This window comes from Ylistrum balloti, unplaced genomic scaffold, assembly GCF_031769215.1.
Source record: "Ylistrum balloti isolate Yb309-2 unplaced genomic scaffold, AGI_CSIRO_Ybal_v1 Utg370532, whole genome shotgun sequence".
NCBI lineage: Eukaryota > Metazoa > Mollusca > Bivalvia > Pectinida > Pectinidae > Ylistrum > Ylistrum balloti.
In genome coordinates, this window is record NW_026782339.1 from 138913 (window position 1) to 163946 (window position 25034).

The 25034-nt window shown below is 35.2% G+C and overlaps 2 protein-coding genes across 2 annotated transcripts; one reads left to right on the plus strand and one right to left on the minus strand.

Annotated features, from left to right (window-relative positions):
- Positions 1 to 409: 409 nt before the first annotated feature.
- Positions 410 to 13332, minus strand: LOC132555964 (peroxisomal ATPase PEX6-like). The gene is made up of 20 exons (XM_060220350.1): positions 12052 to 13332; positions 11465 to 11637; positions 10682 to 10722; positions 10394 to 10533; positions 9918 to 10066; positions 8655 to 8775; positions 8308 to 8380; positions 8079 to 8156; positions 7802 to 7953; positions 7589 to 7690; positions 7319 to 7395; positions 5570 to 5708; positions 5210 to 5330; positions 4104 to 4188; positions 3348 to 3409; positions 2151 to 2259; positions 1687 to 1803; positions 1303 to 1380; positions 715 to 854; positions 410 to 558 (listed from the first exon to the last, which is right to left on the minus strand). The coding sequence occupies exons 1-20, from the start codon at positions 13330 to 13332 to the stop codon at positions 422 to 424; spliced, it is 3375 nt and encodes a 1124-aa protein (XP_060076333.1). The 3' UTR covers positions 410 to 421.
- A 215-nt stretch (positions 13333 to 13547) lies between these two features.
- LOC132555973 (nuclear exosome regulator NRDE2-like) lies at positions 13548 to 24200 on the plus strand. The gene is made up of 10 exons (XM_060220360.1): positions 13548 to 13656; positions 14955 to 15102; positions 15325 to 15383; positions 16206 to 16335; positions 17269 to 18269; positions 18731 to 18994; positions 19836 to 21350; positions 21694 to 21818; positions 22822 to 22893; positions 23613 to 24200. Exons 1-10 carry the CDS (start codon positions 13548 to 13550, stop codon positions 23736 to 23738), a joined length of 3549 nt encoding a protein of 1182 aa, XP_060076343.1. The 3' UTR covers positions 23739 to 24200.
- The last annotated feature ends 834 nt before the right edge of the window (positions 24201 to 25034 follow it).

Genomic DNA, 25034 nt, shown 5'->3' on the forward strand with positions numbered 1-25034 from the left:
TGCCCTCACTGTCTGGATAGGTGTGTCTAGTGAGGTAACTGACTATATCCATCCCTTTATTACAAACTTTGCCCTCACTGTCTGGATAGTTGTGTCTAGTGAGGTAACTGACTATATCCATCCCTTTATTACAAACTTTGCCCTCACTGTCTGGATAGGTGTGTCTAGTGAGGTAACTGACTATATCCATCCCTTTATTACAAACTTTGCCCTCACTGTCTGGATAGTTGTGTCTAGTGAGGTAACTGACTATATCCATCCCTTTATTACAAACTTTGCCCTCACTGTCTGGATAGTTGTGTCTAGTGAGGTAACTCTGACTATATCCATCCCTTTATTACAAACTTTGCCCTCACTGTCTGGATAGTTGTGTCTAGTGAGGTAACTGACTATATCCATCCCTTTATTACAAACTAAGCCCTCACTGTTTATTAAACTCCTGCTGTAACTGTTGGTAGTGGTCAAGTTCCTGCTCTGACAGAGAAGGAGTTAAAGCTGAGAGAGCATCTAGAAAATCTTGCTTGGACACCTTCACATTTTTCTGGTCAGTGGTTTCTCCTATAAACACAAACAGAATACATCAGTGTATGATGTCGGAAATATCTTAAATTTTTGACTGATAGAGCAGTTAAAAAGTGCCCATATCTATTGAAAACTATTACTGGAAATCTTAATGACCCAGACCATCAGTATGAATTTGATCATACAACTCACCTGTTTCCAGCTTCTGTATTCGTCCTTTAATGGCATTCAGCATGGCATCAGAGCACAGGGCATAAAAGTCAGCACCAGTTAAATTTTTGGGACATTCATCTACTACATCAGATAAATCACAGTCCTCTGCAAGACTGAATCTGAAAAAGTGACATTTAGGGCGAGATTGTGAATGGTAAAATTACAAGTCACAGCCACTGACAAATGCTATGTGAACAAGAGTAAATTGTTCGTTGTTAAGACATCAGATAGACCTTTACTTTTGCCTTTCTTTATAAACAAGTCACCATCATATTTGTCAATGATAATTAACATATAATACTGGAACTGATCGTAAAAACTGACTCATCTACATCATAAAAGAGTCAGAATCTTAAATCCAAATTTTTGTCAATCTTCATGCTTTCATCCAATATTTTTGGGTTATGACATATTTTCTTATATTTGGAAGAAATCTGCATTTTCTCAAGTAACATTCATGATGGAGTGAATTTGTTAGAAAGATGTTGGAACACTTCCTCATTTCTGATGTGGATGTGAAAAAATTCACCCTTTTACTAAGTAAAAAAGTCATTAAAATTTATTTACTTTCTTGTGAGGGCCTTCATCACTCGGACTTGGGAGTCTTTATTGTCACTGACACCCAGGTACAGCAGTTTGTCGAACCTGTGGGCAAAACACACTTCTGAGCTTATATACATTTAAACCTTTCTATAAAGGCCACTCAAGGATAAGCTTGACATAGATAATGTTAAATATAGGTGGCCCTCATGGTAGTTTTACTGCATTAAATCACAATACTTGGGCCACAGAAAGAAGTGGAAACAAGTATAGATTTTCAATTTCTGATTCAGTAAATATCTTTCCTATTACCATTATGGTTTGCAATTAATGATTTCACACCGAAGACCACAGAAACTCGCATTGTCAATGTACACACAATCATCGTCCAGTGGAACAAGCTGTAGTTACCTGCCAGGTCGTAGTAGTGCAGGGTCTAGTAAGTCAGGCCTATTGGTTGCTCCTATCACAAACACATCACATGACTTGTGAAGGCCATCTAACTCAGCCAACAATTGAGACACAACCCTGGAAGAATGATATTATCAGTGTTAATCATTGATCCATACTGTAAACAATGTACAATCTCCCATACAGTGAAAACTTAGGAAAGCAGGCATTCAGGAAATACCTAGGTTTTACTGGAATAAAATTATATCATCGTTTAACCAGAGAAAAGTTTTATTGTTAATCTATTATTGGAAATACAATTTCTGGTATACCCATACTACCCTGTATGGATAACATGTATTTTGGACTCTGAGCTCACTTTTTGTAACTTTGGTTTATGTATAATGATATTACAGAAACTGCTTTTAAATCAATCATGATGGTGTTAACAGGGGTGCTTCTGTTACTTCATCACAGTTGCTCACCTGTCCATGACCCCTCCAGAATCACCACTCTTCCCTCGGTTGGGTGCAAGGGAGTCAAGCTCATCAAAAAATATAACACATGGTGTGGCACTTCTGGCACGATGGAACACTGTAAACCATAGAATACCACACATTAACACGGCTGTCAACCATAAAATACCACACATTAACACAGCTGTCAACCATAGAATAACACACATTAACACGGCTGTCAACCATAGAATAACACACATTAACACAGATGTCAACCATAGAATACCACACATTAACACTGCTGTCAACCATAGAATAACACACATTAACACGGCTGTCAACCATAGAATACCACACATTAACACTGCTGTCAACCATAGAATACCACACGATAACACGGCTGTCAACCATAAAATATCACACATTTACATGGCTGTCAACCATAGAATACCACACATTAACACTGCTGTCAACCATAGAATACTATGCATAAACATGGCTGTCAACCATAGAATACCACACATTAACATGATCGTCAACCATAGAATACCACACATTAACATGGCTGTCAACCATAGAATACCACACATTAACATGGTGGTCTCATTTCAAATTGTACCCAAAAACAACAATATCATCACTTTAAAGGTCAATATCCACTGTAAAAAACCACAGGGCGTTCGTGCTGAAATCATAACATTTCCATATATGATAATGGTGTAATAGTCAAATCTGTGAAGAATGCAAATAAAAAAGTCTTCGAACACCAGATTTCTATTTGTAGATAAGCATGAAGAAATTGTCAAAGGGTATCAAATCAAGCTCTTATTTTCAGTTTGTTTGCTACTTTCATAGTGATAATCTAAATAGTGAAATGAGTTAGACCAGAGATGTGTTTTCTGGAAGCAAAAATAGACCTTACAGTCTAATGTTGTTTTCTGGCAAACACCAACAAAGCCTTCATGGCCCTATTTGACATTAACAGGTATGTCAGGAACTATAGCTGACTATTTTAGATTTGTGAAAAAGATAAATGAAGAATTTTGTGTAAATAAAATATGAAACACTGAAAAGTAATCCATTCTAAAGTCTACTCTGTAAAACACAGTAAAATTCAATATATCAAAATTTTCACCACTTTTTTCCTGAATAACCTCTCATTAGTGATTCAATAAATGTCAGTGTATTTTTGATTAATGAAATATACACAATGTACATGCTTACCTTCTCTAACATTCTGTTCACTCTGCCCGACATACATGTTGATCAGTTCTGGTCCCTTTACACTGAAACAATAGTAACAAAATCACCATATATGTCATACTTATATAAAAGTTTTAGGGGTATGTTACTTATTATTGAGTTGTATTGCTTATATACATTTGTATAATCTTATTGGTTAATCATGGTAAAATCATATATTGGTTTATTTCATTAATAATAAAATAAAAATTTGTTAACCATGGTAATAACATACGTTGGTTTATTTCAATAACAATAAAATAAAAATTTGTTAACCATGGTAATAACATACGTTGGTTTATTTCAATAACAATAAAATAAAAATTTGTTAACCATGGTAATAACATACATTGGTTTATTTCATTAACAACAAAAAAAAAATTTGTTAACCATGGTAATAACATACATTGGTTTATTTCATTAACAATAAAATAAAAATTTGTTAACCATGGTAATAACATACGTTGGTTTATTTCATTAACAATAAAATAAAAATTTGTTAACCATGGTAATAACATACATTGGTTTATTTCATTAACAATAAAATAAAAATTTGTTAACCATGGTAATAACATACATTGGTTTATTTCATTAACAATAAAATACTAATAACAATGCTTCCATGTTGGACTAGAAAATGTTTCATAGAACAATAAAAGAAAATCAATTTCTCTACATAATAGACCAATCAGGATTTGTGGTGAACTACTTTCATGATCAGTCTAAGTCAAGACTGACCTGAGGAAGTTAAGTGAACACTCTGTGGCCACAGCTTTCGCCAGTAAAGTCTTTCCTGTCCCTGGTGGGCCGTATAATAACACACCTGTAAAGTAATATTGGGTATCTTCATGAAAGACATCATATAACAACACATCAAGGGCATTATTGAACATCATGGGACATGGTGATAATATCAGCATATGCTAAATGTTGCTTAATTCCACAGGTTCATGCAATAATTGACCACACAAACACATTGACATACATTATATAGAATCATGCAGATACATATGACTCCATTGTCCAACTTTGTTAGTAAGGTAATTTTTAAGTTGAAGGCAAAATCAACTAAAACTTATGCCCTCCACCCCCCACCCCCTCCATCCCAACCCCTTCCACCCCCCACCCCCTCCACCCCCCACCCCCTCCATCCCAACCCCTTCCAAAATTATACAAATTTCCAGTTAATCTTAATTAATATGAAAAAACATAGTTATATTGTTGTCACGTTTAAATACTGATACATGAAATTGACATTTTGTAAATCATTCATTCCTAAAAATTCACTAAAATCTGAAACAGAACAAGCCATAATGACTCTGAAGTAAATTCTCAAAATCTGAAGTTTTTGTTCCAAAAATACATAAAAAAATGAACTTCATGTAATAGATTTGGTGGACTCAGATGTCCATACTACATTATGACTATATTCCAGTAATAGGACTTGTTCTTGATGAGACACTTAGCTTAACATGGAACTTTGAAGTCAAACTTCTCAGCATCCACAATTATCAGAGTTGCTGTACTGTTCAATCATAAAGGTTTTTTGCAAATGGAGGATGTGCTGAGATGTCCATTATGTGATCTAGAGATACACAAAGTTTGATCACAAGTGGATGCATACACTTAATGTCACAGATCTAAACGCGAAATCTTTAAAATGAAATAATGACACCACCACTGCTGCAACTGTCAATGTAGGAAATGTAACACCATGGTCTCAATTCCATTCCTACTTGTCATTGTGAGAATAAAACTGACTGACAAATGTTAACGGCAGTCCTTGTTTTGTCTTTACGTGATCACAGCAATCCTTGTCACTCATACACTGAAATACTTTTTACCTGATCGTCGCAGTCCTGCAGCTAGCAGTTCTGGATACTGTAGAGGGAGTTGTACAGTGTCTAAGATTTCCGATTTGACATCACTCAGGCCACCAACATCAGCCCATGTTACGTTTGGAATCTAACAGAGAAAAAATTCTCTATTATACGCACATAGGATTACTGGTACTGACTGATAAAAATTTGTGTCAATGTCATTTCTTTGCAGTTACTACATGGCTGAAATGTATAAAAAAGACAATGTTGGAATAATTCATATTTATAATAATTGTCATGTTGTGTTTCACTTTGTAATCTGGTTAACAGAAATGAGGTACCAGCATATGTCTGTATGAAGCGTTTAACCCTGCAAATACATACCTTTGGGGCTCCAATGGTGTCTGAATGTGCTTCCTGAAGTTTGTCTAAGGCAGACACAAAATTTTCTTGTTGAACCACTACCCCTGCCATTGATAAATCTTCCTCTTCATCATATGAGAGCAGACGGCGGCCATCACCACTGAATGGACAAAATTAACAGCATTCTTTCTTTCATGCTATTTCACATTGATTTAATTTGAATTCAATGTCATTTTACCAGAGTCGGGAGCAACAATTGATTATTGAAGTAGTTGTATGAAATTAAACCCTGCCAATTTTTCTTGGAGCAAAAAAACATAACTTTGTGAGATTAAAGCACTTTATATATAAAATGTTTATAATACATGAGGCCTAGTGACCCTGACACCTTAGGTAAGCAATATAGTAGGCAGCCTTCAAGTGTCATGAGAAAGAAATTGTGACATTGATGATTGTAAGGCTTAAGTGATACAATCAAACCTCTCTGGGGTAGTCAATATATGAATACCATCAAAACTGCCATCCTATAATAATAATTCTTACAAAGTTATCAACTTAACGCTCATAAATGTATTTTTCCTACATAAACTATAGTAAACTTTATCCCCTCCCTCACCTCAATACCCTTTCATCCATAAAGAGCATTTGATTCTACCAACATCTTGGTGTTGAGAAGAAGATGTTTAAAATTTGAGTCCATTTGACCCTTTTTGGCCAAGCCCATCAGCCCGTGAAAGTCATACAGGATCAACAATTGCTAATATAAACTATAGTAAACTTTACCCCTGAAATTCAAAATTTTGGTAAAGGATCCATGAAGAACATCTGATTCTACCATATCTGAGTGATGAGAAGATTTTTGAAATTTGAGTCAATGGGACCCTTGTTGGCCCTGTCCCTCAGGCCCCTGAGGGGTGGGGAGCATGTAATTCACCATTTTGGTTTATCTTTGGCAAGGAAAGGTTTTCACAAATTGAGAAGAAGTCAAAAATTAAAAAAAGTTTCCAGGTGCACGACACCTTCCAAAAAGACAAATGCAACAAGTCACTGTGAGACTTTGTCTCAGGTGACCTAAAATACAGAATGTGCCTGATATAATCCTGGTCTGTTTTGACATAGACAATGTCAGATGCTAGGAAACATGGTCTTTGAATGATAAAAAGAAGGTGATTTATTCAGTGTATCCAAGTCCTACAAAAATCTTCGACAAACTAATGAGTGTTCCTTTATTTTCATCAATTAGATTTACTGATGTCCTGAACTGTACTGATTTGAGAAGAAATAAAAGAGATATTCAACTGAACTTGTTGTGAATTTCAGTGTTTGTATTTTAAGTAAAGATACTGTTTAACAAACACTGAATCAAAGGTTAAAATCAGATTATCAAAATTAATAATGAAAATAAGACAGACAGATTTTCGTAAACGACCTTAAAAAATACAAAAAGATAAGAATAGATATTTTGGTAAGTTTTCAGTCTCATACTTCATGACATATATCTCCATTAAATCCAAGAAATGGTGCATTCTCAAAATAGAAGTTACTACCGAACCAATAGACATACTAATGAACATCAAGGATGTCAAACTTTGTATCTTATGAGGAAATAGAATATTTGAAAAGAGAGCATAATGATAACCATAAACCTGCATCATTTGAAACCATGTTTACCAACACTGTATTACAGGTAAAATAAACAACAACAAAACAATGACAATAACACAATAGATGATAATACTGCACTCTTATGTTAATTCTGTATATACTTACCACAGTTTGCACACTTTCTCGTAGGCATCCTGTTTGGCATGAGAAATCAGTGCAGCCATATCTCCTAATACAAAACCCTGGCAAAACATAAAATGTTATGATAAACTTTTTACTTACCACATCGTTATCCATTATTTATTTTCCCCCTTTCTTCTCTTATAACAAAATAATCTAGACATTATTGTTATGGATCAATTTCACTTCTATTCGCTGTTTGTTTTTCTACCTTTTAACAAACAAACAAAAAAGACTAAAATGAGCAGTATTTACCGCTGTTCTCTGAGCGAGATATTGTCCTGAAAGATCCCCGGAGTAGTTCACATTTTGTAGAAGTCCATCCAATATCTCAGACCGTTCTTCCTCATTTGGTGCCTGAATAATTACAAAGTTTTCTTAATTCAAAGTCTCAGTTTTCAATTTCAGTAGATTATCGCAATCAACTAAACCCAAAGCCAACCATATAAAAAAAGGACCATGACATACCTCAATCTGTATTTCATGCAAGAAGGATTCTCTTACATCTGCTGCGAGCATGTTAGGTGAATGAGTGGATCCAATCACAATGACTGGATATTCCAACAGTTCCCTCCGTTGTTGACGTAAACACAGCTGAAAACTGCTGGCCACACGTGGATCTGACAAGAATCAAAGAATTAATAACGGTAGAAAAACACATGAGAAACAATAACATCACTGAATATCCATTGTAATTTTAACATGTTTCACTTATAAATGAAGAGTTTAAGACAAAGTTTCCTACCGTCTGTGTTCCTCTCCTTGTCCTTCCCCAGGGCGTGTATACTATGGAGGTACATTATACAAGGTGAGAAGTTACTGGCTGTAAAAACAAAAAACCTTGCTCTATAATCATGTAATAATATTAACCATTAAGGAAAGGGACAGCAACAATACTTTCATCTCACCCGTATCTCACTTTTGTGATTTTGAACTATGCCATCGTCAGAATATAAATGAATACCAGTAATTACCTGCAGTGAAAACATCTTTGATGCGGGCTTCCATCACTCGAGCAGATTCCCCATATAATCTGTGACAATTTACCTGTTAATTTACATAAATTAAATACACATTTATAACCTTAATTCAAATTCATATACATATTGAACGTAACTCAAATAATAACATTCTTGCAATGTTTCAAGTAATTAAGTTCCATGACAACTTATCATTTTTGCCTGTAGCTATTTAAAATGATCCACCCTAAACATGTAATGGTTGATTTCAAACTATTCATTACATGATATATAAACACTGGAGGGCTGGAGTGAAAAATTTAAGAATTAACCACATCCAATTTAAAAAATACTTCATTTACCTTAAACATGTGAAGATTCAGTCGCCTAGCAACAGCAGTTGCCATAGTGGTCTTTCCACATCCAGAGGGACCAATCAGCATTATTGATCTCAAGACATCTTTCAGATGGGGACTTGAAATGCTGTAGAAATTTATAGAAGAATGGCAAAGGTTCAGAAGAATCATTGAAAATCTGAATGAATATTCTTTCAGTGAAAGCTAAAATTACTTAACTACACATCACAGGTCAGATCAGAAGATCACGAGTGATTTATCCAGGTCACTTAGAAAATACTTATGCTAAAATGTAATGTACAGTAAAACACAGATAAGTCAAAGTCGAAAAGAAATATTTGACTTATCTGATGGTTCAAATGCTGTGTTTCTATGAACAGAAACACTGTGGAAAGAAGATTGACCCCATTTTCATAGGCTGTTTACTGAATACATGTCTCAAAGCATGGTGTGACTTATGTAAACAGTCCTAATATGTGACAAAGAATTGTCAATGTCCATCAGTGAGAACACATTACTAACCTATTGCAAATAATAGAATAAAACTTGCAGTTTATATATGTACATGTATATCCAAAAATGTATTTTATCATAAACTAATGTGTCAAAAACAAACCAGTATTTTTATTTATCTGCATCGACACAGTACTTATTGTTTATTTTTACCTTTTGATTTCCAGCAGCCTACGCATAAAAAATTAAAGTAAACAGAACAAAGTAGATTTACATTTAACAGACTACAGCCTATTCTATCAATAGTTTGGTTGCTGAATTCTTTACAAATTCAAACTGCCACCTGGACACCTGGATAAATGATATCAGAAACTTACAATAGGGCCAGTTAAGACATCCTACCAATTACAATCAGTCATTCAGACCAAAGTCAAAAATTTTTACCTGAGACAAGGTGACACCTGAATGTATCACACAAAATAAGGAAATTTAGGCAGAATTTAGAACGGATTGATCACAAAATGTTTAATTTACTACGATAAAGAAGAGAAAAAATAGGAACCAAACAAAACTTTTCACTCATCCAATGTATTCTATTCAAGCATGGTCAACACAAGTGAGTTTTACTGTAACTCAAATTCATGAGTTCGCTAAAGTCTAATAAATTAATAGCATATTTCAAAATCTCAAATGATAACCTTTTTTTTTAGCTATGAATTGAAACTGAAAATCTATCCATAACTTATAATTCTTCCTAACAGAGACTGAAAAATCTGTTTTAACTGACAAATTCGATTAATTGTTGCTGAAAACTACCTATTGTGGAGTAAGGGTCTAATTAGCTCCTCCATGCGGTCAGCATATTTGTTGAGCCCGAACAGATACGTCTGTTCCCAGTAAGTAAGAGGATTCCTGGATAGGTACGACGTGGCGGTTACTGGAATATAACTGTGTACAGACCCAACCTGTTCATAATAGAGAAAAAAAAATTTACGAATTGTACAGATTACTATATAAGAGACTGGTAAAGTAAGTTCCTATCTAAAGAACTGAAATGCTTTCGTTGCCTTTTATATCTGAATTAATATTGTGGCAGCATCTCGTATACATATCAGACATTGCCAAACCACATCTAGTACAAACTTTTTCTGTACCTATAATCATCACTTGTTTATTTCTCATAACAATAAGTACACAATGTTTCAGGTAATATTTTTACCAGCAGTAACCAGTATTTTCATAGATATCAAGACGGCAATGTCGTTTCTATTTTCAGTTTACAGTTTATTTACCTGTATAAGTCTGGTAGAACCACTATCACAAAGGTAACATGGTAGAGAGACATCAGGTCCATCAATCTTCACAACTTTAAAGAAAACTACAGGGTTCCTCCGGTCAGACTCCATACCGATGGAGGTGAATTCTGGGTCATCTGAAAACATCAGAAAACAACAGAATGCTGAGAATCAAATAAAACATTCAAATTTATTAGTCCTACAACAATAGATATGAAAACATGTATTGAAAACACTACTGTGCACAACATTGGATTAAACATTTCAAATACAACAAACAATTACCTGTACTTCGAATTGGTATAATGTCACCTTTCGTCATCAGCCTGATAATAAAACAAAAACACAGAAATACAAATCAAAATACAAGTGTAAGATTTTTTATATCAAGTCAGTCACATTATTTTGACTTAAGCAGTGAAAAGTATGAAATTACAAAGGTCTGTGTACTCAAGTACAACAGCATCCTCTCAAGATTTTGGAACCTCTTTTGTTTAATGCAAAAAAAACAATATCACCAGGGACTGGGTTATTCATCCATGAAATTATAGCAGTCCTTGTGACCTGATTTTTTGCTGGCGAGCTTTTCAAATTTTACACTATTATCGGCATATTTACAGATGATTCTTTTTAAAAATTTTCAATTTAAAACACCTGTATATGATAAAACAGCAGTGTAAGTAAGTAATAACAGTATTCAAACGATTCAAACAGCTCAGAATATTTTAGCAGAAAAGGCAAAGAACATCACTTCAGTTTCTCACCATTCTAAACAAATTTCGGCTCAATGGCACCAGTGGAAATTGATAAGAAATTTTAAATGTGTTTTTCAACATAAAGGCCATTTTGGATTTTTGACTACTCCAAAACATAATCACTCTTGTTCTATTAATTATTTATCATCAGACATGTCCCAGCTGAATCACAGTGGTGGAACTTGAGATTAAATTTAAGTAAAAAAACTGGCTTCAGTAGAGTATCACAACTCCAATTATCTCCCATAAGACATCCAATAAACAAAATCATCATGAAAAGGAAGACAAATTATTTCTGAGCAGTCTACCAGACCTTGGCACAGTGAAGTAGGCCTTGATAGCCTCAGTGTGAATGGCCCTTGGACTGTAGTATGGACTGATTACTATGGAGATCTGTACTTCTCTTGCTAATGGAATCTTACTGCTCCAGGATGAACTTGTTGTTCCAGAGTCAACATCATGCTGATCCAGGTCATAATGATATTTCTGGAAAACAAAGAGATTATTTACACATAAATAAAACTTGAAAACAATTACACTTATCAAAAATACAAACAAACAAATGTACTTGCAATTGACTCATTACCTTATCTCAAGTGATTGTTGATTTTGGTGAACTTTCCAGGGATCAATCAACATCATCTATTTAAAACATTTTTTTAACAAACTTTGTACTGAAAAAGAATTTTAAGATCCTTTAAATAAATTCAAACTTCAAGTCAAATCTTCTACATTTACCTAGTGAAAGGTCTGAATTAACTGTTTCATATATAATCATATTATTCTTTATTTCACTTATATATACTGTCTTTCAGAACATATTACAATCTGTACAATCTTTGTATTTCTTTGATAAGAGTTCTTCAAATGTATCTTACATGTAAAATGAAAAGAAAATACCTCTATCCTAATGGGTCCAATAATGCCATGAGGTTTGGCACAGGTCATTTGCAGATTGAACAACATCAGAGGTGAAATGAACACTTTGTTAGTATTTTCTAGAGACTCTGTTATACACTTGACCAAACCAAGTCTAAATGGTACTGTAAATGGCTGAGTTGTATCGTCTAGTGATACACGGACAAGGCTTTCTTCAAAGAATCCGTGCTGCAACATTGTTTGTTTGGTCATACCTATGTAGTAAAGAGGATCAAAAGTCACTTTTTGTTGTGGTTTTATCAAAAGTCGTTTCCAGAGGATGTGTTGCTGTACTACTTGGTAGTTAAAAGATATGTAAAGGGGTTGTGTTGAAGATTTCTGGACACCAATAGTTTTAGCATTGAGTGTCAGCGAGTCTGGTCGCATAGCCTGACAAAAGTCTGATATTAGGTATTGGTCAACACTTTTAGAGGCCATAGCCTTTGTTGGACTATCCAACTGAAACTCAGCACTCTTCCTGTTGACATCTTGATCAATGAATGAGATTATTATCTCAGTATTCACTGTGATTCTCCCAACCCTAAGAGGACAGCATTCTAAAACCTGCATATCAAAATAGAATGAAGGATCAAATTCTGAGTCACTTAGGAAAAGTTTAGAGTATGGAGCCAAGAAGATGTCATTCTCCCTGACCAGTATGGGGTGTAGACACACTTCCACCAACAGTCCTGTACAAAAGTTAACTCTCTGCAGCCAGCGATATGCATTGAAATTTGACACACCAATAACAATTTTCTGAACTGGGTATATTTTAACTGGTCTGATGAACAAATCATCTTCTGCAGCAATCTGGTAATGTGCTAAAAAGTCTGGAGTCCCAGTTAAAACTATAAAGTCACTAGATTCTGGTTTCAACTTTCTGTCAACAATATCACCCTGCTCTTTTCTTATCCAAACGCACACAGCAATATCCAGCCATTCCTGATCACAACATACATTGATAGACTCTTGATGGAGGTCAAATGAACAAGATGGAGGGAACGGAAGGCTCCCACTAGGGGAGGTACTGACACTAATCTGACCCCCAGAGGACGGAGTGACGGGAAAAGAGCTGCTGAAACTGTAATCGAGATCAGATGACCTCTTATAACACACGGAGAGAAACAATGATTGAGAGTCTTCTTTTGTTGTTATTCCTAAAGTATCAGCATCCTTTTCGCTGATGGACAGGTGTAAAGGGTGACTAGTTGAACTAGGTTCTTCGATTTGAAATCGTGCTAGCTGTCTCCTTTGGACTTTCATTTCTCTTCCTTTCGATTTAATCTACGGTTTCGTGTGTCTTTCTCAATTTAAAAGAAAAGACTAGAAACGTATCGAAAACCAAATTTGGAGTTAGTAAAACGTTTTGATTAGATAAGGGATTGCATTCAAAAACATGAAAGCGTCTAATTCATCACGATGTCACATTGCGCTTCCGGTTTGTTTTACCATTCTATAACAGTAAGTCGTGATGCAAAATGCCGCTTTTCCCAATATTAGACCAGGCAGGAGAAACAGAACGTCCGCAGAAGTTATTCCCGGCTGCTGATGTACAGATAGGTACACCAGAACATCTGGTTTCTCCAGGTAAATGACAAATTTTGGACAGTAGACATTACTTTAAAACGCTACTTTCAGTTTCAACTTAACGTTTGAGAACGTACGCCGATACTCTATTATTTATCAAGTTTGCTACTATTAATTAAAACGATTGTGAATTTGTGTAAATAATACATTTATTTCTAAAAGGAATTTTGATCGTTTGATTGATTTTAGAATGACAGGAATCGGAAATATCATGATACGAAGATACTACTCATTTAAGTAGCATAATAACTATATGTTGACGCTCTGCCCTCACACAATCATTACATTAAATTCAGTCACCATTTTATTGATAGACATTCAGTTGTCAATAAGAAATATTTTGAAAGGATATTGTCTGATAGATGTCATGAATATGACCAGTTACTTGATTATGAAACATGATTACTGTAATAATTTGTATATCCTCTCAAGTTTGCAAGGCATTTTATCAAGTCTATATATATATACATTTGTGGTGGCTAATTTGTGTAGTTTTGTTTGAGTGTGGCAGGCTTTAATTGTACATAATGTAAGAGTAGACTTGCTTTCTATCTTCTTGCTAGTGGGAATGTTCCTTCAGTTCAATAGGTAGAGTAGTGGACCAGTAAGCACTGGATCAGTGGTTCGATCCCAGGAAGAGAAACAGGGTTCATTTAATGTTACATTTGGTGCCATAGCCTTTTCAAAGTGCAAGTTACTGAAAGACTTTTTGGAGCTGGAGAATTTGGATTGATGTGTTGTTTTGGCTCAATATATTACAAATGGGAAGTGTGGTCGGTTTTAACCATACATTATATAGGAATTAGAATAAGGTAGTCTTATAGCTTCCCTCTAGTGAAAATTTCTGTTTAGTCAATCAGCAATGGACCAGTAAGTATACCAGGGGTCACAGCTGGTTCAAGCTGTAGCAGGTACACACTACTCCTTTCCTGCTATAGCAGTAATAATAAACATTTTCATAATTTTGATCCTCAGACAAAATTTTCCTTACTTATTTGCAAACAGCTGCAGTATCTTGGTGCTTCAGTAAAATGTATTACTAGACTAAAGTGGTTTAATTCCTTCTCAAGACAGTTTTATTTGCTCAGGAATCTGAAATCACCGATTTCCAGTGCTATAGCAGTTTTGTCCTTAGGCTAGACACTTTTACCTCAATTGATTTAGATAACATCTGATGGGCCTCCTGCATGTTGTTCAGTGAGGTAGCCACCAGCTTCTACTCAAATGACTCTTTATGTTGACACAACAATAAACCAACAATTTTTTTTTATTTATTTTTCTCTCTGTTTTGACCCCAGGTAATTTTGACTGGCTGAGTAACAGTAGTTACAAGCCAGAACATGAACAAAAGAATATCAAAAAGGTACACGATTCTCCAATAGAGACAACTGCTTCATCAGAGATTTCCTGTGACAACCAAGATCACTCACCCAAAGGTCATACTAAGTATGTTTTTTAATTATTAATGCTTTTTATTGAATATTTGAAAATTTCTTTAGTTAAAAAAAAACAGAATAAATTGCAAAGAGCTAAAAAAAGATTTATTAAAAGGAAATTATAATTACATTTTCAATAAATATTTATATAAACTACAGCCATGTGGCATTGTGTTTTTATGTACTATATGATTACTGATTTAATAACATTTACTAATTCAATAACTTTTAGATCTAAGAGGTGGAAAGCAGATGATGAGAGGAGTGGCACAAACGACGAAGAAACTGAGAGTAAGGCTGTAAAATGTTCATCAGATTGTTTGTAAAAAAAGAAATTGATTTAGTCAATTGAGGTCAGTTAAGTTGCATAACTTCATCAGGCAGAAAGACTAGTTATTAAGTTAAAATGATAACCATAACAATACTTAGCATATATATTATTATCCATATTAGTCATTGTAACTTGTAACAATCTTTTAAAACAGAAAAGCTGTCTGTGTTCCTGTCAAGATGACTACTTAAGATTTGTTGAAGAAACATCAATAATGCAGTGTACATCTTTATAATTATGCTTCCACATGCTGAAGCATTTTTTGTTTGTGTGGGTTTTTTTTTTTTCATTGATCCATTTACCTGGTAAACAAGCATGTGATAATTTACAATCCTGATTTGCAAAGACATAAAAAATATAAACAAAGATGTAGTACGAAATTGCATTCTTTGTACTTCATTCCATCACCTGATTGTTGTAATACCTTGTCAGGAGGGGGTCACAATTGTTTAGTTGGTAGAGCATTGACCTAAGTATCCTCAGGTGAATATCCAAGGTGCATAGTTTTCTGCTCCCTACCAATGACGTTTTGTGTTCTGTGCTGAACTGGTTGTGTCTATGGCTAGACATTTTAACCTAATTGCTCTAGATAAAATACAATGGGCCTCCTGTTTGTTGTTCAGTGTGGTAGTCTTCTGATACTACATGGAGACCCTACCTCAGAATGACTTTATAAACCAAGCAAAAAGACATTGTCAGGACATTAAAAAAGTTTCTTGCTTGTTGATGAATACTTTGGTAGACAAATCAATATGTTCATTAGGAATTATCATCTGTTACAGGAGATGAAGTGAAAAAACACAGAAAGAAAACAAAGAAGGAAAAACATAAACACAAATCTAAGAAGCATAAACATCGGAGGTCAAGGTCAAGGAGTCCAGTGCCCCAGTATAGTAATGTCACCAAAAAGCAGTAAGGAATCTCACAACTGATGATAGTTCTGAATATCTATCAATGTAATTTTTTAAGGAGGCAAGAAATTGAAAGTATTCTAACCTTAAGTGATTGTTTGGTTTTACTGACATAGATATAAGGAATTATGGTTTTAAATGTTTGTGGTGTTAGAGAGTGTGGCATTGTTTAACATAAAGGAGTTGGTACTTGATTATATTCCACCCCTTCAACAAAGTTAGGAGGGGTATACTGGAATTATCTTGTCTGTCTGTAAAACAATACATTTGTGCAGACAACTCCGTCTAGATTTCAATGAAGCTACACAGAAATATTAGCCACCATGTATTGCACACGTTCAATGTTATTTCACAAGAATATAGTTGCCTTAGTATTTGTACAACAATAACTGATCAATAAAGAAGTTGTCACCACCAATCCTAAACTTGTTCAGAGCATTTATTAGGATTACAGTTCTAGTTGCATCTAGCTTACTCCCTGTTTCTCAATTACACTGAACTGGATATCTTGCATGTGAATGGACAATATGAATTTCATACCACTTCATTTTGTGTTTTTTTTCCGGTAGTTCTAATATAGAAGGAAACACTAGGAAAGTAAATATCAGCAATACATACACTGGTAACCCCGACGCTAGTTTTCCTTAAAAGGAAACATTCCATGACAGAAAGTAAAAGTATGTTCCGATTGACATTTCCGGAATTATTGTTGTGCCGGAAATCTCAAGGCATACTTTGAAAATTGACTAAGATAATGGCTTTTGTATGTTATCAAATGATCCAAATATTTCTATACCTTATAAACCTAATCTGATATTTTGTTTCCTGTAAATTTTTGAAAATACTATGAATCCTGTTAACAGATTAAAACAGTAATGGATTAACGTAATTAATCACAACTTACATTAATTTTTTCATTTTAATCTGATTTTAGAACAAAGGTGTTCAAGCACGGTGACAAAGTGTTTATTGACGAGATACCAGGACTAGAGGCAGAGGATGCTTATCGGATTGATAGAAAGCCCAATAAAAACAACTATATATATGGATCAGTGGTTGACAGACATGTTGCCAAATTCAAAAGACATGTTGATGTTTGTTTGGCTGCTGATGATCAGCTAGCAGTGTCTCTCAGAGAACAAAAGGATCAGAGCAGTCGATTCAAGTCACACAACAGGTATTACAACAAAGAGAATCGAAAATTATCGAGATCAGCTCCAGACGAAGTCATCCCGATTAGTAAGGACTGTTTGAGTGGTTCTGATAGTGCAAAGGAATTCATATCTGTCAACAAGATCAAATCTGAACATCAGAACCAAGAGGACGGCCAGTTGAAGGGTGATGTACGTGACCAGCTGATGGATGGGAAATCTTTGGCTTATGTGCAAGGTACAGGAGTGATTCAATCGCAACAGGATAACAAACCTATAGTGAGGTCAGAGTTATGGCAGAAGAATGCTGATTACAACAAACGCTTAAGGGAAAACCCAAAAGATGTCAAACTTTGGCTGGAATTTGTTAAATTCCAAGATAGATTTTTATATGAGGACTTATCAGATGAGGACCATGCTGGAAGTATGAATGTTAAGAAGCTCCCAAAACAGGTCGTTCATGAGAAAAAGGTAATGATTCTTAAGAAGGCTATGGAGGCAAATTCATCATGTGTTTCTCTTAAACTGAGATATCTAGAACTTTGCCAAGGCAATTTGGAGGCAGCCGAGGTGAACAAGGAATTAGAAAGCCTTCTGTTTGTGTATCCAACAGACACCACCCTGTGGAGGCAATACCTCTTGTACAATCAATCTCACCTTGCCACTTTTTCCGTGACACGAGTGTGTAAATTCTACAGCACCTGTATACAGAAGCTGATTGGCTACCAAGAGGGGTCAGTGTTCTCCCATGGGTCTACAGATGGGCTTGACAGGAACATGTTAGGTAAGTGACACCTGATCTAGTGAGTAACTTCTTACTGGCATAAAGGGCATTCATGCCTTTCTCAGGATGAATTACCTACTAGACCCTTGTCTGTACATGTATCATATCTGTCAAATAGGTTCAGAATTGCAAACAACTTCTTCTAAAACTCCATAAAGCCTTGATTTATGATTCTGTGAATTTGACATGAGAAATAGAGGATCTTGAAGGAATTTCTGAAGGAGCTTGATTGAATCAAAAAACTTCTGAGGAAAGAGAACAAAGAATCTTTTGATGTATATGGTAATATGATATACATACATTGTATGTAAAATAATATAGCACTTTCATTTTTGCCTTTCTTGGCAAATGAAGACTAGCATTGAATAAACATTTGTGATGTGTCTCAAATTCATTGGTTGTCATTGTCAGAAATGCATGTCAATGATGTCCAGTTATTTCATGCTGTCTTTTTATTACAGATCTGTTTGTGCAGTATTGCTGTTTCTTAAGACAAGCTGGCCATATGGAGAAGGCTGTAGGCTGTTTCCAGGCTCTGCTAGAGTTCAACCTTTATTGCCCTGCTTCACTGGAAAGTTCTGGTCACCAGGACAAGCAGAATGTATTTGAGAGTTTCTGGGACAGCGGTATAAGTAGGGTGGGAGAGAACAATGCTAAGGGCTGGCAGTTCTGGTCAGAAAATCCTGGAGAGTTACCCTCATCAGCTGCCTTGACACTTGACACAGGTACTGGTGTAATATCAGGATTGTAATCATTTTAATAAGGTTGGTGCTAGGGGGATATACAAATGGGTACTGTATGTTCATTCATCAGTCTGTGGGTATTTCCAGAAATTATCATTAAAAGCCTAATAGATAACTTCACAAAACTTTCTACACACATCAATCAAGTGATCTCGTAGTGCCTTTCACTATGGAGCAGTTTTCTGTTTCAGTATCTTTCTGGTTACTGTGGAAACATCAAAATCACTGATTTCTTCGTTTTCAGAGTATATCTCAGAAACCGTTTACGATGACTCCATACAAATTTTCCACACTCATTAAACAAATGGTGTAGTAGCTTAATTGAAGACAAATATGGTATCTCCAAAACTTCATTAATGAGACTTTAACGTAGATCAACCCTTCTGTGGCATAACTCTTACCGGGGACCTGTAATCTGTTTCATTTTATATAACATGTTATCTATCTGACCAATGCGTCGCCAGGTAGAAACATCTGTATTGCCCTTGAATGGCACAATAATTGAGCTGAACACAAGTAATGGAAAAGCCTTGCGTGTGTAGCTACCTAGAATCCTCAGAATTATACTTACAATGTCTTTTCACAACCAGCAGTATAATCGATCATAATTTAAATACAAAAACAAGTATGGTGAGGCATGCTCTTTATTTGTTTATTTTAATGTATTTAAGTCTTAATAGAAAAACAATTTCGCCAGTAAAAGAGACCAGATATTTACAGTATAATTGAGTTATTTTTGAATCACCAAAACATATACATTTTTAGGACAGTTATAGGACAGTAATCCTGTATCCATTTGTAAACAAGAAATATCTTCTTTTAGACATAGAACAAGAGGAACAAGAACTGCTAGGGCGGAATGATCCAAAATGGAGGATATGGCTTAACATGGAGCTTCTGCGTGGGTCTGTTCACTGGTTACCATGGAGACCAGATGTATCCAAAGATGAGACAGAAGAGGACTGCCAGGATGTTGAACGCTTGGTTTTGTTCGATGATGTGTCAGGTGTTCTGTTTACGTTGCCCAAGTGGCTCCATTTTGAAGCAGTTTTACAATTCTTGTTATTTCTTGGTGTTGACACATCAAGTGACTTCATCATAAGCTCAGTGAGATCCATTGACTGTCAGTGTAACTTAGACAGAGTATCACAGATCTTTAGCAAGAATCTGCTTCCCGAATGTCATGGCGATATAAAAGTGACACCACATCTTAAAACATATATCAACTCCTTATTAGAACAGATGGTTAGCTATTTCGAAAACGATGTGAATTCACATACTGTTCTTACAACATTAAGACTACGATTTTTTAAACAATGTATAAAGGACAGTCCCAGTGGTCTAAAACAACTTAAAAAGTTTGGTAAGTCACTGTTGAAGGAGCCCAGAAACAGGAGTAACTTGTTTGTGTGGAGCGAATACACGGCTCAGCTCTGGGAAGTTGGAGGAGTGCTGGAGGCTCGTCCAGTGGTAGAGACGGCCTTGTCAATGCAGAGTGGATCAGGGTCAGCTATTGAAGTGGACCCTGGGACAAGATGTGGACTTGTACGACTACACAGGATATTGACAGAGATCATTCTAAAATTTCCACCGGGAGATTTGCGGGTATGTGGAGACAGGATCTTAGATAAAGATTCTGAAAAATCTTCTCAGGAGGCTCGCTGGGGCCTTCAGTGTCTTGTAAAGGAAAAAAGCATAAAGGATCCAGTTCCATTTGAGAATCCATTGATCTGTTCTTGGACCATGAAGAAAATGAGGAAAATGTTAGAATGCTATGCAGAAAATCTGAAGACTGAGGTACATGGAAGTAGTGGAAAATGTGTGTTGACATTACAGCACTTCTGTGAGCTCACCAGGTGTTGTGTTTTGTATGCTTGGCTCACTCAGGTAGACATGTTGAAGGAGAGTATAGGGATAGTGGACTGGGCATTGTCCAAGATACAACTTCTTCTTTCTAACCATCCATCCCTCGACCCAGATAAAAAGCAGCCTCGCTGCGAACCACTGACATCCAACTGTCTTACAGTTCTGGAGGAACTACACAGGATAAAGGTACGAATGGTTTTGTGTCATATGTTGACTTTATCTGCACCCCTCAGTTGTTTGCGTTCTGCCATTAATGCAGCTCTGAGTGACTTCCCTTACAGTTCTCACTTCCTGTGGCTGTTTACTCAGACAGAAATGAAGATGAATGTTTCAGGGCATCTTGATCGTTTCTTTACTCATCACCTGAAGGAAGGAACACAACCCAATCTTCTGATGATGGCCATATTGTCTCAGGTTCAAAAACTTAAGGACTTGGAAGAACAAATGAAGAAGGAAAATTATTTGAAACAGGGTGTGTATCTGCTCATTGTTGGCTCATTCACAGATTTTGCATTTTGTAAACAAAAAAAAATCAATAAACAAAGAAACATCAACAAAATGGAAATGATATCTACAGATTCCGGTTTAAATTTGCTGTCAGTACGCTTATTTGAGTGTATACAATGTGGATTACAATTTAAAACATGAAAAGGCCATTACTTTGATATTAAACTACCATAATATGGTATTTAGTGTCATGAAGAATGTAGTCTCTGACCTGTTTTTTTAGTTGCGGGGGTAAATAAGGCTGTAGGTCTGTGTCTATGATTGCTGAAACACTTATGTTTGGTTTTGATAATATCCTCCGACTACAGGGGAAGACGTGAAGATTCCAGAGACAAGTATGATTCATCGTATCAGGAGCTACTGTGATGTTGGCAGGGACAACAATCTTACTCGGAACTGTCCTCTGTTGTGGCGTGCTTGTCTTTATACAGAGGTAGGTACACCACTTTCATTGTATCTTGCTTATTTCATTGATTTTCATTTTTTCCCAAAGAAATATGATTTTACAAGTGATGCCATGATTATTATATCTTTTGGAAATAGAGTTTAAATTAGACTATTTATAGTCTACCTAAATACAGTGTTCAACAGTGATAACTCTGATGTTCCATGTGTTTAAATTAGACTATTTATAGTCTACCTACATACAGTGTTCAACAGTGATAACTCTGATGTTCCATGTGTTTAAATTAGACTATTTATAGTCTACCTACATACAGTGTTCAACAGTGATAACTCTGATGTTCCATGTGTTTAAATTAGACTATTTATAGTCTACCTACATACAGTGTTCAACAGTGATAACTCTGATGTTCCATGTGTTTAAATTAGACTATTTATAGTCTACCTACATACAGTGTTCAACAGTGATAACTCTGATGTTCCATGTGTTTAAATTAGACTATTTATAGTCTACCTACATACAGTGTTCAACAGTGATAACTCTGATGTTCCATGTGTTTAAATTAGACTATTTATAGTCTACCTACATACAGTGTTCAACAGTGAGAACTCTGATGTTCCATGTGTTTAAATTAGACTATTTATAGTCTACCTACATACAGTGTTCAACAGTGATAACTCTGATGTTCCATGTGTTTAAATTAGACTATTTATAGTCTACCTACATACAGTGTTCAACAGTGATAACTCTGATGTTCCATGTGTTTAAATTAGACTATTTATAGTCTACCTACATACAGTGTTCAACAGTGATAACTCTGATGTTCCATGTGTTTAAATTAGACTATTTATAGTCTACCTACATACAGTGTTCAACAGTGAGAACTCTGATGTTCCATGTGGTCTTCGTATAAAATTGAAGTTGAAACCGTGCCAAACAAATTTTTTTTTAGATTCTACAGTATGTCTGGTTTTATTTTGCCTGCTAGGAATTCATTTTATAAAATTGCCAAAGACTAGAATTTTATTATCAGATGAAGTACGGAAAAAGAGAGCGGGCCAAAGGGTTGTTTTATCAAGCTCTTCAGCATTGTCCCTGGGCCAAGGTAAGCAACATTTTTACAACAAGTATTCTTTCACTGGTAGTTGGAAAGAACAAGATGCAGATTATGTAAACGGTCAAAGTTAGGAATAAATCCCAAACAATTATACAGCTTGGCCAGGCAGTTATCTTGTCAAAGCAATAAAATATATAGCAATTTTGATAAAGGACAAAGATAGGGAAAAGCACAACAAAACAGCTGGTATGAAACTGGTCGCAAAAAAAAAGCAGATTAAAGCATGCTTAAACAAGGTTGGAATCTAAAACACACAAAAGATATACTACACATGTCTTTTGTTCAACTTAATTCACCATCAGTATTTTATCAAATTGATGTTGTTGTGTATTTCATGATTACATCTTATCCTTGTTAACACTCTCGTCTTCTTTATTGACCTTCTGTAACCTTACCTATGTTATATCCTGACACATCTGTCATCCAGTTTATTCTGTTTAGCTCTGAACAACCTTTTTAGTATGATTTAGGAGACATCACTAGATTATATGTACCAACAATAATCCTTTCCACCGTGAATAGATGGAGTAGTTTATGTTTCTCAAAGTTAGCATAGATCATATTGGGATGTCAATGATGGGAGTGACATGCCAATTTTCAAGGTTTGCCATAAAGAAGAATGCTATTATCTGTATTGAATTGCATTCACTGGAGTTTTAAGATGTCAGGAGAGGAAATTAATACTTTTATTGATCTGTTTATGTCAGGTGCTGTACCTAGATGGCGTGGCAATGTTTGGTGAAGAAAATGTGACCGATGTTACAGACCTCATCATCGAAAAAGAACTCAGGCTTCAAATACCACTTGAGGAGGTGGACCTCCTGTTGGAGTAACGACACAGAGGGAGGTAGACATGGAATGTGGATGGAGTGGATACATATATGTATATCAAGAACTTAGATTGAAAAGGAATTGTGTGAGGCATCAGTTTAGGTATTGAAGAGTATGTTGTCTTACCTGGAAAAGAGTAACAGTAGAAACTGCCTATGCAGATATGTAAAAGTTTGGTGAGGCATACAGAGTTGGTGAAAAATTATTTGATGATATATGTATATGTAGGAGTATGAGAGTAATGAATATCTGTGTGTCAGCTTCTTTTTTTGTAGATAAAATATCATATTTGCTGTGTATTAGTTTTGTTATGATAAAAATGTGTATATACTAAATCACACTTGATTAAAGGATTGAAAACAGAGGTTACAACTTAAGATTATTTTTCAGATATTACTGTATAACAGAACAGAAGAAAATACCAACATGTCCACAGACACTTATTTCAAACTCAAAGTCAATGAAGTGACAACAAAATTTGAACAAAAGAAAGATTTGTATAGTCATATAAAAAGGTGTAAGGCGATTAAAACAACATGCAATTAAAAGAAACAGTGTATTCATCTTTATTGATGACACCCACCATGTAAATTTTTCATTCCAAGTTAAAATTGTCTCATTCTCAAAATCAACAGCAACTAACCACTATGCACAGTAACACATATTGAAGTCATTAAATCCATAAAGTGCACAAGTAAATATTTTTCAATGGGGTCAGAAACTTACAACCAAGAACTTCAACCTTGTCCTTCAATGAAGTTAATAGTAAATCACTTGAGAGAAGTTTAATACAGGTTTAAATAGTTTGTGTCAAATTTCAAAACAAAACATTAATTAATGTGTTTGTCGATTTGATGGCTATGAACAAGCTTGAAAAGTCTTGAAAGAATAGTGTTGAGATAGAAGGAGTCACGAAAATAGTGTTGAGTTAGAAGGAGTCACAAAAATAGTAATGAGTTAGAAGGAGTCACAAGAATAATGTTGAGCTAGAAGGAGTCACAAGAATAGTATTGAGCTAAAAGGAGTCACAAGAACAAAGTTGAGCTAGAAGGAGTCACAAGAATAATATTGAGCTAGAAGGAGTCACAAGAATATTATTGAGCTAGAAGGAGTCACAAGAATAGTATTGAGCTAGAAGGATTCACAAGAATAGTATTGAGCTAGAAGGAGTCACAAGAATATTATTGAGCTAGAAGGAGTCACAAGAATAGTGTTGAGCTAGAAGGAGTCACAAGAATAGTATTGAGCTACAGGGAGTCACAAGAATAATGTTGTGCTAGAAGGATTCACAAGAATAG